Below are 12,733 nucleotides of genomic sequence, written 5' to 3'. Positions count from 1 at the left end.
GCAGTGGACAAAGTTCATGGTCCATGCTGCAGGCTTGGCTCTCTAACACAGGACCTGGTTGCATTCCCACTCAGAAGAAAATCTTCTCTGGACCAGGGGCTGTCAGAGCTTTGCAAGGGAGCCAGGAATAAGGAAAAACAAGTGCCATTTGGGAAAGCTGCCTTTGCATGAACCTTTGAGAACCTTTACCTTCCTCTTGCTGGGGAAAACACACAGAAAGTGTCTTTTTTAACCACCTTGGACTCTTTGCACAGCTTGCAATTGCCTCAGTCATGCCAGGGCAAAACCTGCCTTCCTCTCTAATGTGCAGTCTCAGTCCAGGATCATGTGTGGTCTTCAGCTTGCTTCTAGGAGCCCTGGGGAGAGCCACAGCCTGGGGACCTGTGGAGGGGGGGGGGGTTCTTTGGCAGACACAGTGAGACTGCAGGGTGAGCAGGCACAGGTCCTGCGGAGCACCTGCAAGGGGGCATTAGAGAGAGCCTGAGAAGGCAGCACGGCAAGATGACATCCCCTCTCTGTTTTGGAGGGTCTTGCCCAAATACATCAATTTCAATGCAATTTCAATTTCAAAATGGTTTTAAGTGCAAGTGAAGACAGAAGCGTTACAAAAGGGCTCACACAGCTGACTGACAGTGGAAAGAAGACAAAGTTCTGCCGCTATAGGAAAGAATGTGAAAGATGTGGAATTTAACAGCAGTGCTTGAGTATCCTGGGGCTGGCATATCACATAACTATGGCATGATCTGGGCCCCAATGCTGAAAAAGGCCAATCCTTACACACTAAAGACAGAGAGAAAGAGATCACAAAGGCTGAGGTCCAGAACTTTTTATTGAGGGGGAAAAAAAAAAAAAAAAAAAAAGGACAGAAAGTTACATGAAACCAAGGCTGAACACACAGTAGGAGGGATGCTTCTTTGTCAGGTTTCTGAAAGGGTGGTCATATTTCTAATCCTTTGAACGGTGTCTTTGTCTCATCCCATAGGTTACTAATTTAATGCTTTGGGAAGATAAGAAATTTTCTTCTTCACGGGAGTGGCATAAAAATATATCTGTCAGCTCAAACTATATACATATGTATGGGCTGTATTTCTTTTCTATGGGAAAATATCACTATGTCAGTATTTAAAATTAAGTAACATTGTACTTATTTTTTTTTATCTTACTGAAAACTTTTCTTTTGTACAGTAAATCTGAATCTTCACCTTAGGTTAGCAGTCAACTCCACTACCTTTCTGCAATCTTTTTAGGCACAGATACAAGGTATGGCTTATATGCCAGTTTGCTCCTAATGTTTGAGAATGAAGTACCTGAACAGCTGAAGGGGTTTAGACTCCCTGCCAGCCAAAAGAAAAATCAGTCATCAGCCAGCCTGGGTATGTATGTCACACACAGTACAACAAAACTGTAATTCAGGACATTTGCCACAGGACATCTAATCTAGATCCTAACAAATGGGAATGCATGGGACACACACAGAAATCTGGCAGAAAGAACCAGTGCAACATGAGAACAGAAGTCAGGGTTCAGATTTCTTTTTAAAACAGGCATTATCCATACTATGTGCCTCTGCCATAGCCAAAGGTGCCTGGGCTGGGATGGCAGTAAAGTTAATACCATAGGTGAAAACCTCCCCTGTCTTTTTTCTACACACAACTCTTGTGGGGGTTTTTGGGCCATGCTTGTAAATGTTTGCTCATCAGAAAGCTTCAGAGAGCAGAAATCCATTTGTCCTTAGAGGCGAGGGCTGCTTTGCACAGACACTGTCAGGGACTACTGAACTGTGGGAGTGAAGCAACAGTAATGAAAGCAGCCAGTGTTTCAAAAAGCCTGGCAAAATGCACCAAAAATACTTTCACTTAATGACAGAACTGCAAAGATTGGTGCAACAGAGAGCTCTCTCTCTGATTTCTCAGCAAAGTGCAAGACTTGCCACATTAATATCACATCTTCAACATAGCATCTTGGTTGGGGTTAGAAAGCAATCCTTTTTCTTTCTAGAGCAACAGTTAGTCTCTGAATACCATTTAAAAGACAGAAACAACCATAAATGCAAATAAACCAGGCCAAAATATTTCAAAGTGGACTCTCCTTTTGCTGTAAGATCCACAGACAGAAAGGGCAGACAACATCCCTGCTGGTGAAACAAAAACAAGGGGGTCGGAGTGGAATGAGAGACAGCATGTAAAAAAAATGCCCTGAAGTTTGGGGTCTTCTAATGGGCCAAACCCAACCAAACTCTCAGAAATTACAAGATAATTGCATTAAAAAAAGATGCTGCATGTGCTGGCTGACCCACATTGCAGGCTGGCTCGCTGTCTCCACGCATCCATGCCCCAGGGAAGCCCTGCTCTTCAGCCCTGCTGCCTGGCATAATGGTAACCTCAGTTCTCAAGTCGGGGACATCTCCGTGAGACGTACAGCGTGGCACACATAATCTCCCTTCTTCCCTGCTCTGCAGGGTCAGCATTGCAAGAGGTTGATAAAAAATAAGAACAAAGCCAGCCAAGCCAAAGCAACTGACATTGCTCTGAATGGCAGGACACAGATGACAGGGAGAAGGGAAAGAATGGCTCTGTTATCTGTAACTTAAACACAGCTTCTTCCCCACATAGTCTGTGAATAATCCTGTTTTGTCCCATCTAATCTTCCTCTCCTAAAGATAAAAGTCACTGCTGGATGCATGCTGGTGATCTGGAAGCACTTCCGTACAAGAGTGCAGCTTGCTGGAAGGAGTGGATCTCCCCCTTGGCACCAGGCAGTCTCCAGAGAATCCCACACGAGCACTGGACAAAAGGTTTTCAGGCTAGGAGGAGAGAAAAAAAGCATTTAGGCTTTCTGCAGTATTTTGCTAGTATTAATTTGTCTGGTGACCAAAGGAGGCTGGCAAGGAGGGGCTGTGGGTCTGTTCCCTGCCCTATCACCACCAATGGTGTGAGGGTGCACAGCAGTGACTCCGTACATGTTTCCACGTTCCCCCAGCTCCTCTCCTGTTGATGGCAATGCTCACAAACACACTGCCTTCCTGTTCACAGCCCTTCACAGCCCAGCACTCAGGAACTAAATGCTGGATCGCTCCCTTTGCCTGAGATATTGGCTCTCCGAAAAACCCACTGCACAGGACCGCCCATCTCTATCACACTCCAGGAAAGCTGTTCACTTCGTAAGATAAGTTTCAGGAACTTCACTGACAAGAGGCTGAAAGCAAAGAGTCGTAAGTGCATCCAACCTCCTCAGCAGGCATTAATTTTAATCCACTGACCTGCTAATTGATCCTTGTGCAGTCTGACCATTTACTGCAGCCCTGTAGTCATTCATTAACCCTATCTGTAAATTACAGACACCAGGATCACATCTGAAGTAAGCACTCTCTCTTACACTCTTTTTATGCTCTCCTTGATAAGCCAAACGGCACTCTAGTCACGGGAGGCAGCTAGATAACTCTATGGACATATCAGGGCTTTTCTTCATTAGTCCTACAAGCTACTGAACCCCAGGCAGGAATGGAGTTAACCCTTTCAAGGTACCCAGAAGACGCCTAGTATAACTAGTTGGAGAAGACAGAGGAGGCAAGGGTCCGAGGTGCAGACAGCAGAATCTGGCCTTCATGAAGGAGCAGGAGATGCTTGGACAGTATTTTATGAACCTGAGGCTAATATGAGAGACTCCTGTGAGACAGCAAGGCACCTTTCCAGCAACAAGAGATGCCCATCAATGAGAAAGAAGCTACTGGAGGGACAGTACTCACCAGGGCAGGAGAAGTGGGTAAACAGGAAGGCAGGACAGGATGCTGGGACTCACCCATCCTACACATCCTCACCCTGCTGATGGTGCTGCAGGCTAGGGAAGCATTACTGAAAAGAAAGGCTCCTCAGGGTTGTAGACTGCCTCTCCATGCTATCAGCTCCTGACTAGAAGTCCTTACACTCTAGGAGAATCCTTGTACTTTGGGCACCTGGGCCTCCAGCAGGTGCATTAGGAAGAGGGGAAAGGGCCGAGGGGCTTTCATACCACTTGTCTTCCCCAAACAGCCCTGGTCTTGGCTGTTGGCCCTGATCCCAGGACAATCATTTGTGATGACTGCCCCAAAGGGCGCCATGATGCTCAGATCTGATGCTGCAGAACTTGCCCTGCGATGCCTGAGAATTAGCAGAGCCTAATGGGATTGAGAGGGTTCTAGATAAGTGCTCTGCACAGGCTGGAGGGGGGCACTCTCACGTATGAGAATACCTAAAGGATTCAGCAGGGCCTTAATGGATCTTATCTGGGGACACTGAGGCACCCGAAATCCCATGGCTGATCTCATCTCAGTGCTTATAAAACAGGGCACAGCAGAGGTTTTTCATCTCACACGTGCCTTGTACCACCGCACAGAGCATATCAGTGCATGGCTGGAATCACTCCATATATAGAAAGGACAACTAAACAAATCATACGGAAACCAGACACATGGAAAGTCACCTCCTAAAGGGAAGAGTTTATGCTCTGTTCTTTTGTTCTGCAACTCTTGGCACAAAGAAAAGCTCCTAAAGTCTTCCTTTCTGGCCATGAACTGGCTAGAGCAAGGTGATTGCTGTCTAGCAACCAGGCAGCATGTGCCTTTCCCCCCATGCTAACACCCCCAAGAAATCCTGGCAAAGAAAATACTGAACTCAAGAGCAGAATAAAGTCCTTACCTTGTGTCTACTCTCCTGGCTCAACAAGGAGGTATACATCCCATAGGAATTCATAGGAGTCTCCAGTGGCCTGCTAATGCTTCCAAAATGCTCTGCAGCGAAGCTCTGGAAAGGGTGTTGGGACACTGAGGGAACAGGGCTTGGCTGCTTCTTGGAAATAAGCTGGTATGAGGAAGGAGGGGAAAAAACAGCATATGGAACCACCTCTTCCTGGGACCCCCTACTGTCCACAGTTTCCATGTTGGATAATCCATTCAGGTTAAAGTGTACTGTTGACACATTGGGCCCGTGCACTGGACTCGAGCAACCCTGATGCTGGAGGTTCAAGTCTTGGTCATTGCGACAGAAATCAAGCTGAGCTGGGGACCCCAGGAGTGGGGAAACATAGTCCTGCCATGGGCTATTGCTGCTGCCAGGACGGAGGTGTGGAGAGGAGGTGGGGTTGTGGCCACACAACCCATTCATCAGCAAATACTGGCTGGCCTTGTGTTTCAGTTGGCTTGGCAGTCCCAAACACCCTGGGCCCTGACTGTGAAGGGAAAAGGGCTGAAGAGCATCTTCTTGGATGAAATGCATAGCTGGGAATTCACCCTCCAGCTGCTGAGCCCCATGTGTCTCCCATGGGTATGGGACTCCCATGGATGAGCCCTGCAGGCCCAAGCCGGGAGCTTTGGCCCACTGAGTGCCCTGTGTGAGCTGGAAAAAGTGGAGCAGGCCCTCTTCCCCAGCTGGCCTCCACTGCAAGCCATCAGACAGCTGTTTCTCTTCTTCTGATGGCTTCAGCAGCAATGGGGACAGCTGCCCCAGTGTGCTGTGGAGGGGCCATTCCCACAGTGGAGCAGCTGCCTGGCCCTGGGCAACTCCAGACTGCTGCATTTGTTGGGAAAGGTACTGAGAGTCCTTGTCCTCCACATGGGCCTGGTACATAGGGAAGTCTTCATTCAGGCTCTGGGTTGTGTCCAGTGAAGGCCAGACCTGTTGTCCCCCCTCATACTTGTTCATCAGAGACTCATGGATGTAGGAGAGAATCTCATCGTTGGTTAGGAAGTTGCTGAGGGACAGGGAGTGATCAGGGTCCATATCGACCATCACCATTTTCTCATCCAACAGCAGGGGCTCCAGGTCCTTGGCATTTAAACCAAGACTCTCCAGCGCACTGGACAGCTCACTGTGGGAACAGCTCTCATCACTGCTAATAGAGAGCGAGTCTAAGGTGGCCAACAGAGGGTCCTCCTCCTGACTGAGGTCATTTTCCCCTGAGGAAACTGAGGCAGTGATCATACTCCAGGGCTCTCTTTGTGCACCCCACAAGGGCACATCCCCCAGGTGGTTCAGGAAACTGCTACTGAAGGAGTGATTGTGTGTGGGAGCTGGATGGGAGATGTACACTGCCTCATCCTGTTGCATTATAGCACCCAACAGAGAATTGGGGTCAATGTTATCCTTCTGGGAGTGCTCTCCATTGCTGTGGGAGGTCTTCATGGACTTGTTATTCTTCTCTTTGCTCAGGAAAGGGTCAGAGAAGCCTGGGAGAGGGCGACTGGTTTGGTATAAGAGTGCCTCTCCTGTAGCAAAGGTAAAGGGAAGATGCATGGACCGTTTCCTCAGGTGTTCTCCTCCTTCTTCATCTCTGCACAGAAGGAAAAAGAATTAGGTTTTGTATGTGCATACACACTGCTAACTGCTTCCTGCAAAGGGTAACTCTGATCCCAGCAACCCAAGACTCTTTTGCTGTTACCAGCCTGTATCACTGACGGGAACCACACAGACACACACAAATATACACATACACATCTGTAATACAAGCAAAGATAACAAGAGTTTTGCTGGACAAAAGTCACCCCTTTGCCTTGCTCATCTATGCTGCAGTCATCCTCTTAGGACACAGGTGCTGGGTTGCTGTCAAACTGCAGACACACTTGAGGTCCCTGTTGTTTCTGCCCCCACATGAGCAGAGGGTTGCAGGAGCTAGTAATGGACTGGCTATTCCCCAGGGACACAAGCCAGAGCACTGCTGCAGGCTGAGCACGGAAGGAGCTCATCTCTGGGCAGGGACTGCCCAATCTTAAGTCAGAGTCAAAGAGCTCACACAAACCCATTTTTCAGACTCCAGGTGTTGGGTCGCGGTCCCGCTCTCCCACCCACACCCTCTGGCAGCACTAGAGCAAGATCAGTGTCACATTTGGGAGCTTCTAAAGCAACTGAATGTGATGTGTCCCTGCAGGTGCTGGAGAGAAGCCACCAGTCTCTCCAGGGTAAGTCTGGACTGGTGCCCAGACACCAGAGCAGAGCATATGAGCTGCTGGGCACTGCAGAGCACTCTGTCTTACTTGTGGAGGCCTTGCAGAGGGGAATGAGGTTGAAGAACATCAGTCAGAGCACAATGTCTTATGGCTACTGCTTTAAAAGATGCAAGAAGCAATGATGAACCCAACATCCTGCCCTGTTTGGGTTTTCCCAGAGTCCACACTGAAGCAAAAGGTCTATGTGCCCCCATCCCAGCTTGGGCTGACCCAGCCAGCACTCACATAAGTGGTCTCTGTGTGGCAATAATATACTCAGGTTTGCCATTCTTGTAGACAAGCCGTGCATTGGCCTGCACCCACTTCCAGCGGTTGTCCTTTGTCAGGAGGCGGAAGACTGTCAGGCCGCTCTCGCCCGTCTTCATCACTGGCAGGAGAAAACAAACATGTGGTGGGGCCTGTGCAGCACATCACAGGAGGCAGGGGCTGATTTGAGATGCAGCTGTTTCCAAGGCTCCAGCCCTACAAACACGTGAATCCTCCAACAGACAGAGCCATTGCACTTGGGCAAAACTCCTTGCCCAGGCAATTGCCAGCATGGTGCTCTCTCCACAAAGGGTATATCCTGAGTGGCACCTTCTCTTCTTCTTCCCCTCCCACAGATAGGTAGAACAGGCAGCTGCTCAGGTTTTCAAAGGGATGGATAGTTAAGATATCCAAACAGGAAGTTCCCTCCACTCAAGTGGAGTCAGCTTTACACCCTAGCTGCACATTCTGGGCAAAAAAACACTTGAGGCATGAGTTTGCCAACCAAACCACAGGATAAAATGATGTGGGGTGAGACGGGGGATCAACTGGAAGACATAAAGGCAGACCCATTGCTGGTAGACTCAGCACAAATGCCAGCAGTGCCCTGCTGATTTCCTACACTGGCTGCAGGCATAGCCTGGGCTGGTTATAGGAGGGGAAAGGTGGAGGGAAACTGGGGCTGGGGAAAAGGCTGCACAAATCATGTTTTATTAAAGCCTGCTGTTCAAACAGGCATTCCTTGCTATGTGTCCATAGGGTCTCACAGGAACTGAGGATCCCCCATACTGTCTGGGCCAGATCACCTTGTCCCTCTGCTGCTGTGTGGGGAACGCGGCACTGCAGAGAGACATCTTTCCCTGGGACGCCCTTCCAGCCGCCAGTGCTTTAGATACACCTTGGCAGCAGTTTGCATCCAGAGCAGCCCATTTAACTGTCCAGCATCCACAAATGCCCATAAACCTGCAACAGGCTTAAAGTTGTTGACTTCCACAATGTCCTGCAGCTGCACATGCGACACTTCAACCACGCACAGCAAAAGAACATGATCTTGTACATTTAATCACCCTACTCAACATGGCTAGGTGCATTTTGACATAGAAGCAAATACTTGGCTCCCATCCCTGCATTCAACATCATTTTAAAGACCCTCAGACAGCTCCTCCAGGCTTAAGAATCATTTGTTGAACACCTCATCTCACAGAGCTGACAAAAGTTTTTCATCTGTACTAAAGCTCATTTTGGAGGTTAGAAGTGTGTTAATTCATGCTCTCCCCAAGGCCAACATGTGTCCTGAGTGGGTACAGGATCATACTTTCCCAGGACTCAGCTACTTTGCAGCATTTGTTATCTGGCTCTCCTCACTTTAGGCCAGGCCTGCAAAGGACGCCCTTGTCCAACAGACAGCAGGTTTGTATGGATAAACACAGCTTGTGACGCTCCAGGATGCTGGGTGATGTAACAGAGCCAGAGTGCCTGAATTACCAAGTGCCGACCAGGCCCACAAGGCACTTGGGAGTGTGTTCCTTCCCTTGCCCTCTTTCTGCCTCTGCTGTTTTCCTGCTCAGTCAGGAAGGAGGCAAAATTGAATGGAAAACACATCCCTGTGGGGTCACATAACACAGCTGTCAATACACTCTTTATCAGGGCTGCCAAAGGCATCCATATCTCAAACCCTCCCAAGTCATGGCTAGTCTGGGTCCAGGCAGTGATTACCTTTATCCTTATATAAGGACGAGGCCACTATAGTTGGATGGAAAAGATCCGGCCCAGGCAGGGAAGGGAACTGTGAATAGGCAGGGGGTTCACAGCATCAGCATGCCCTGGCTGGAATACGCAAGGGACACTGTTCGTGGCTAAATACACCTCACAATATACCACACTCTGGCCCTTGAGTGGAGTCACTGTCACCTCAGGCCAAAAAACTACAGCCCTGCAGCCTGACCTCAAGCCCCTCACAACAACAAGAGCATCGTGGCAAGGCATAAAGCATAGCATGCAACTGGCAAGAAGCTGCCTAGCTTGACAGGATAGCAAAAGGAGCTACCATAGTCCAAGCCCACCTATCAACCTCAGAGGCGAGCACCAGGGACAAGGGAAGGAAGCCTTACTTCTGACGTGGTTCTCTGCACAATACAGCATGTCAGCAGCGTGGATGAACTGGTAACCAGTGCCACACATCCGCAGTTCTGCCTCAGTGTAGCCCAAAATGATCTTCCCCCTGTGGAAGAGCAAGAAAGCACCATGCTCAGAGGCAGAGCCCAGGTGGGATATCACCCAGGCACAGCATGAACCAAAGTGCTGGAAACACACAGCATCACAGCATGTTCCCCCCTCAAACCAGCTTTGTTACTTACTTGGCATCACATGCCAAGGGGGTGAAGTCCAGCTTGTGCTTCGTCCTGAAGATTGTGTTCTTGGTTCTGATCTCCAGGATAGACTGGGGCTGCAAGGGGGTGGAGATAGCAAAGAGGGCAAGCTGGGGTGGCAATGGAGACCCATCTTTGGACCTTTTGTTCTGCCCATGAAGGAATTTCAGCCTGCCTTGAAGGTTTAAAGCCTTGAAAGAGAAGAAAAGTTCAGCGTCACACATTAAACTGAGTAGAAAGAAAAGAGAGGGAAGAAAGTTGCATGGAAAGCAAGTCATCTCACTGGAAAGTTGATGCAAATAACCTGCAGGGAATACTAGCTCTCCAGCAGCAGTAGTGAATCTCCGTGGCAGTATGGAGAGGAGGTACACATGTCCTGAACCAATCTGACACAGTAACACTGTAGGACCTACTCACCTGTGCTCCACGAGTATTTTCCCTTGCAACTCCACCATTCCCGGGTGAATACAGACACACAGCTTGCCTAATCCCATTATGTGAGCACCAGCAATGAGGCCAAGGCCATGATCCAAGCAGGTGTTGGGTTTACGTAAGAAGGACATAAAAAAAGTGTGTATTCCAGCAGGAAATCACCAGGCTGGGTGTCTTGATTTCAGACTGCTTTTTGGCTCTGATTCTTTGCACATTTGCACACTCATCACACACACAGTGGCACAAACAAATCAAAAGCAAATTTCAGCTCCTGGGCTTTGAGGAATGGCGCTGTTTTGCTGTTTCAAAAAGGTCTTGGCTTGCTTGCTCCCTGCTAAAATTAAGCTGCTAAAATTAAAGCAACGCTAAGTTGAGCTTCCAGTGGCAGCAACCTGCTGCTCTCTTTCCCTGCAGCCAAAGCCTGCCAGTGCAGGGCTCAGCTACACAATCGCTGCAGAACCAGGCATATGTTGCAATTGCTCTAGTTCAGTGTATCATGCAATGCATGGGCTGTTTTTTATTCTAATCAAGCTATATCACAACCCCAGCAGGGGTCGTAGCGTTGCTTCTAAACAATGGACAACCAGGCCTTTTTTCGCATATTTAGTTGCAAACTTAAAGTGGCATGAGAAAGGGAGACAGAAACAGGATTATTTCCTCTGTGATCATGAAGATAACCCCATTAACTTGCAGCAGAGGGGAGAAAGGATGAGCACTGCCTATCTGATATGAAGACATATATTTAACATAAAAACCTGGCAAACTGTGTGGAGAAAAGCACTTTAATAAACATTCAGCATCTTTAAGCCTTCCATGAAGGACTGAGACTCTTCCTATTCTTCAGTTCTGGACAGACGAAAAGAACAGTCAGACCAAGTTTGCCTTTTTTTCCAGTTGCATTCCTGGCCACAGATTAAAACTGAACACCGTTTTGATGTGTACTGACATTTAGCATGACTAGTTACTTGTCAGTGTGGAACAAGCTCTCCCAGGCTCCAAAAGCCTCAGTCATACAACCAGAATAGCAGCAGCACCTTGCTACTCTGCAGCTGGATAGTGTACAGTCTCTGGGGAAACACTTTTCTGCATCTGCCGGCTGCCAAGCACTCCATGGCAAGGCTGTGCTCAAGGTTTCCATGCAGCTGAAAGCCTCAGAGAGAATCAGCCTCCCTGGTGCTCAAGCAAGTCTGGCAGCCTGCCCAAGGGGTGTCATTCCCCACTTGCTTGGGCAGATCACATGTGATATGGCTCAGAGCTGGCTACGCTGGGGATAGAAACAGTTTCAGGACACCCTGCAGTTCAGCACTGCAGAGAGGAACAAAACCTGCACAGCAAGGTTGTGTATACAAACCAAACATATGAAGAACAGTGGAAAAGGTTTATTGTTTAGGTAGGCAGATGCTGTATACAACAGAGAAGAGCTCTGGGTCTTTCTGGGCCAACTTTTACACCCCAGCCGTAGCATGGACACCTAAGGGCAAGCCCACATCCTGTTATGAAGGTGGCAGTGCAGATCTGTACTCACCAGGAAGCCAGACGAATTATCCAGGAGGCAGCGAAACCGGCACACAAAGCTCCTTTCAAGGAAGGCAGAGTTTTCTGGAGGCAACTGATCAGGCTTGTAGATGACAGCAGAAGAGCCAAGATTCTTCTCCCCTATAGGACAGAGAGAGCAAGAGAGGAGCCAAAGGCAGGCAGTCCCCAGCAAGGGCTGGAGATACTCAGCAGCACTGACACAGTCAGTGTCAACAGCTACAGAAGTCTGCAGAGCACAGCAACAGAAAATCCACAGCTTGTTGGAGGACTTGTGGCCTGAGCCACAGATTTGAGCCCCATGTAAGCAACAGATGGGATCTGGTTTCCGTAGTACAGAACATGGCAGCAGAAGTATTCTCCACTCCAAGGCTGCACATCGTGGCTTTGCTCTCCTGCATTAGGACACATCCTTGCTGTGATGATGACTGCCACATGCAAAGAAATTGTCAAAATCTCTGCTGCTTGCAGCAGGGCAGGATCCTGTAGAGGACAACCTCACCTCTGGGTGAAGGCAAGAAGCAATAGTTCCTCTAGCCTCTGGGTTGATGGGACGGGCAGGCCTTGAAAGAACGTCTTATGTCAACTTGAATATATGACTCCCAGGCTGCGCTTACCTTCAGAAGAGGGCTCACCCTCAGGAGTGTGCGGTGGATTGAGGGCCCAGTGGAGGTTGCGCCTGAATTCCTGCTGGTCCTCAGTGTGGATCAGCTGGAATACACTCTGGTGCATGACATCTGTCTAAAGGAAAGAAGTAACATATGAATCCTGTGGCCTGTTCCCAGATGCTAGTTTTCATGGCCTGGCTGGGAACAAGCCTTCCTGCTGGCCCTGTGTGGCTGGTCACATCCCACTCGATTTCCCCTGTGCTCAGCTAGGTCCCTGGTGGAACAAGGTTTGACACCTTTCACTGGAGCTGATCCCAGTGATGCTGGTGGGAGCAGACGGCACATCTGGCTCTAAGGACCTTTAGACCATGTTGGGTCAGATCTCTCCCATCCTGTCCTAAAGAGGCACCAGTAGCAGCAATACCAGGAAGGGGTGCTTCTGCCACACTTCTTCCTTTCACATAGTGCTGCTTTCCCTGAATGAACCTGGGGACTTATTAGCATCACAGAGAGCTGCCTAGAGGAGCTATTGCACAGAATTAGGCCCTATGCATAACATAGCCTCTAAA

The 12,733-nt window shown here is 48.9% G+C and overlaps 1 protein-coding gene across 1 annotated transcript in view; it reads right to left on the bottom strand.

The window, feature by feature from the left end:
* Positions 1-811: 811 nt before the first annotated feature.
* LOC112990873 (aryl hydrocarbon receptor-like) overlaps positions 812-12,733 on the bottom strand; it is a 44,779-nt gene continuing 32,857 nt past the window's right edge. Inside the window, exons 5-11 of the mRNA XM_026112901.2 lie at positions 12,174-12,297; positions 11,549-11,679; positions 9,580-9,782; positions 9,334-9,443; positions 7,202-7,343; positions 4,674-6,303; positions 812-2,803 (exon numbers count right to left, since the gene is read on the bottom strand). Coding sequence (XP_025968686.2) covers positions 2,654-2,803; positions 4,674-6,303; positions 7,202-7,343; positions 9,334-9,443; positions 9,580-9,782; positions 11,549-11,679; positions 12,174-12,297 — 2,490 coding nt within the window. The 3' untranslated portion in view covers positions 812-2,653. The remainder of the gene's footprint in view (positions 2,804-4,673; positions 6,304-7,201; positions 7,344-9,333; positions 9,444-9,579; positions 9,783-11,548; positions 11,680-12,173; positions 12,298-12,733) is intronic.

This window comes from Dromaius novaehollandiae, chromosome 7, assembly GCF_036370855.1.
Source record: "Dromaius novaehollandiae isolate bDroNov1 chromosome 7, bDroNov1.hap1, whole genome shotgun sequence".
Taxonomy (NCBI): domain Eukaryota; kingdom Metazoa; phylum Chordata; class Aves; order Casuariiformes; family Dromaiidae; genus Dromaius; species Dromaius novaehollandiae.
The sequence above is the reverse complement of the archived record's forward strand: the minus strand, read 5'-3'. Positions and strand labels throughout refer to the sequence as shown.